Source organism: Myotis davidii, unplaced genomic scaffold, assembly GCF_000327345.1.
Source record: "Myotis davidii unplaced genomic scaffold, ASM32734v1 scaffold1727, whole genome shotgun sequence".
Classification (NCBI taxonomy): domain Eukaryota; kingdom Metazoa; phylum Chordata; class Mammalia; order Chiroptera; family Vespertilionidae; genus Myotis; species Myotis davidii.
In genome coordinates this window covers 4191-7016 of record NW_006298358.1, presented here as the reverse complement: position 1 = coordinate 7016, position 2826 = coordinate 4191, and the positions used below count along the sequence as shown (strand labels likewise).

Here is a 2826-nt window from a genome sequence, read left to right as displayed (position 1 = left end):
TGTAATTTCTTAGTAAGGACTGAACATTAGTACAATAAAATTTGTGAGTCCTCATTTTTCTGAATTGTATCTGATACATTTAATCCCCTACATTATGTAAAGTTCCCTTAAGTGTTTTTGTTGTTGTCTTTGTTTTTATGTTGGAACACTATGTAATTATGTTGCACGTTCTAACATACAGAGATGTCCTGCCAGATCTGTGTCACTGCATATTTCTGTTGAAGGTATTTTACGTGAACCACCTATAAGGTCCCTACAGATGGCGTCAATCACCATCCTCATGTGCCCAGGAAAGCAAAGTCTTGTCTTTTTTGTTGAAGAAAATGAGGAATACCTGAGCCCATAGTTCTTTCTTTTTCCCCGTCATCAGTTGCCACATAGGACTCATGACTGTTGGCCCCGTAAACATAATGTTGCAGAGGGAATGCTTTCCCTGCAGGCCAGTGATGAATTTATTGAGTGCCTGAGTCATCAGTGGAAGAACTTCCAGTCTCATATATTTTTGGTTTGTTCAATAAAGGAGGTTTTTTTCTAAGACTTCTTTAATCTTGGGTGTTTTATTTACTGCGTGGGTTAGCTTTCAGGAGATCGGAGCTCTCCAAGCATGATGAGGTGAACAACTTTTATGGGGTCTCAAACCTTTTTTCCCTTGGAACAACAGTATGGTGCAGAAATTAGCTCAGTAGTTTTTGGCAAATTTACACTGCTGCCCATATTTTCCTAGGAAATACTCTGGATTCTCTAATCCTCATGTGATGTCTGGATGTGTTGAGACACAGAGATCACTCCAAAGAGGGGGTAGCAGTGACAACCTCAAGTATGCTTGGGAGCATGAATTTTTTTTCTTGTTTGCAAGGAATGCCAATACATGTGAAGGGTATGTCTTGCCCAGGTCTTGCAGAGGGCCATGTGCCCTAATGCCTACAATTTTCCAGGTGATGGTCACTGGTTTGAGGACAATGGCATTCAGGGGAAACCCTTTCACTACAGAAACGCTGACCTAATTATGAACTAATTATTGTTGGACGAGACTGTAGCCCATTAGATGGAATGGTCCTCACCTAAATATAAATTAATAATATAAATTATTTTGGGGAAAAGACTACAAGAGCTGTGTGTACATAGATCGGAGGGACCCCAGGCATGTTTACCTTTTGTGGAGCAGTCATTGTCATTGATTATAATCGAGATGTTTTGTGGCTCTTGTAGCTTCTCAGGTGTTCCCATCAGAGAGCCATTGGTGATCAGGCAATAAAACAAAGATGGAAGCAGAGGCTGTCTATAGTCCAAGGATGTGGCTTTTGTGGGTTTGGGTGAAAGTTTTTCATTTTTTGTTATATTTTCTCTACTGACATGAGACCCTCACCCAGCGGGCATATGAATGTGGAATGAATATAGAATTGTGAAACCTGTTCTTATAAAGTAGATGAACATACATTTCTTTTATGTTGAACCATTTTTAACAGCTGTAATGAGTAAGTTACATGTGTTTAGTGTTTCATAAATCTTGACATGTGCATTAAACTGAAACTATCATTATAGTCATAATGCTGGCTATATGTTTTACTGTGTAATTGCTTCATGACCTATTTTAAACTGCCCCTTTTTTCAAAGCTTTCCGCACACTCCCTACTGGGGATGTGCCTGCAACCAGGTACATGCCCCTGACCAGAATCAAGCCTCAGACCCCTGAGTCCCCAGGCCGACGCTCTATCCACTGAGCCAAACTGGTCAGGGCGAGAACTTTATTTGTTAAGTATTTTTTTGCTTTAATGGATTTTTCATATACTTGTGGATTTATTTAAGTTATATTAGTAACTCAACTTTCTTCTGATAGATATTCTTTTTTAAAAATAATATGTTTTATTGAGGAAACTTTCCAGTACACTTGGTGTAAGGTGGAGGAGCAGCTGCTGCCTCAGCTGCGTGCAGCAACACGCTCTTTCCAGCTCCTCCACACCTGCCTCAGCCTCCTCACCGGCTGTCAAATATGATGAAAGCAACCACTTACTATGATGTTTTGGCGGTCAAACCCAATGCCACCCAGGAAGAACTGAAACAGGTTTATAGGAAGCTGGCCTTGAAGTACCACCTTGGTAAGAATCCAAATGAAGGGAGAGAAGTTTAAACAGATTTCTCAAGCTTAGGAAGTGCTCTCTGATTCTGCTTCCTGAGTGTGTCCCTTATGTATGCGACGAATTGAAGTCTGCCTTTTTGGGGGTTTCTCTTTGTACCACTGGCAAGGCTTGGGTGGGGATGTAAATTGAGTAGGGCGGGATCTCCGGGAGTCACCAGGGCGGAGCAAAGGGCAATGGTGTTACCACAACTCCTTGCCTCTCCATGACTCCCTCCGCATCTCCTCGCCCCCCAGTGTGGGCGAGCAGCTTCGCTAGAAAGCCTCCCTCTCTCTGACCCGCCGCAAGGCCGTCCCGCCTCTCCCCGTAGGGGTCTGGGACCTCAGAGTCCTGCCCCAAACAAGCTGAACAAAATCTCCAGGCATTCTTGGCTGAATATCTGGTATGCCTGCTTGGATTTCGTTCCCCACCAAGTGCACAGACTTCCCGTTCGCCCTCTCCCAGAGTCCCATGTGAGACTGGATCTGGTGGACCTGTTTGTGCATTTGCTGGCACAGCGGCTCCACGTCGCCGGCCCAGCCGGGTCCGGCTCTGGCTTCCTTTGAACCTGATTCTGCTTCTTGAGTGTGTCCCTTATGGATGCGAGGTGTTGAAATCTGTTGGGTTGAAGTTTGTTGGGTTAAGCTGCAAAAGCGCAGGTGGTTCCTTTTGTGCCACTGGCACAGCTTGGCTGGGGATGTAAATTGAGTGG

The 2826-nt window shown here is 44.1% G+C and overlaps 1 protein-coding gene across 1 annotated transcript in view; it reads left to right on the top strand.

Annotated features, from left to right (window-relative positions):
* LOC102759820 (zinc finger protein 211-like) overlaps positions 1-2826 on the top strand; it is a gene marked incomplete at its 3' end in the record, with an annotated part of 14826 nt that overhangs the window by 10214 nt on the left and 1786 nt on the right. The window contains 1 exon segment of the mRNA XM_015570655.1: positions 1899-2096. Coding sequence (XP_015426141.1) covers positions 1899-2096 — 198 coding nt within the window.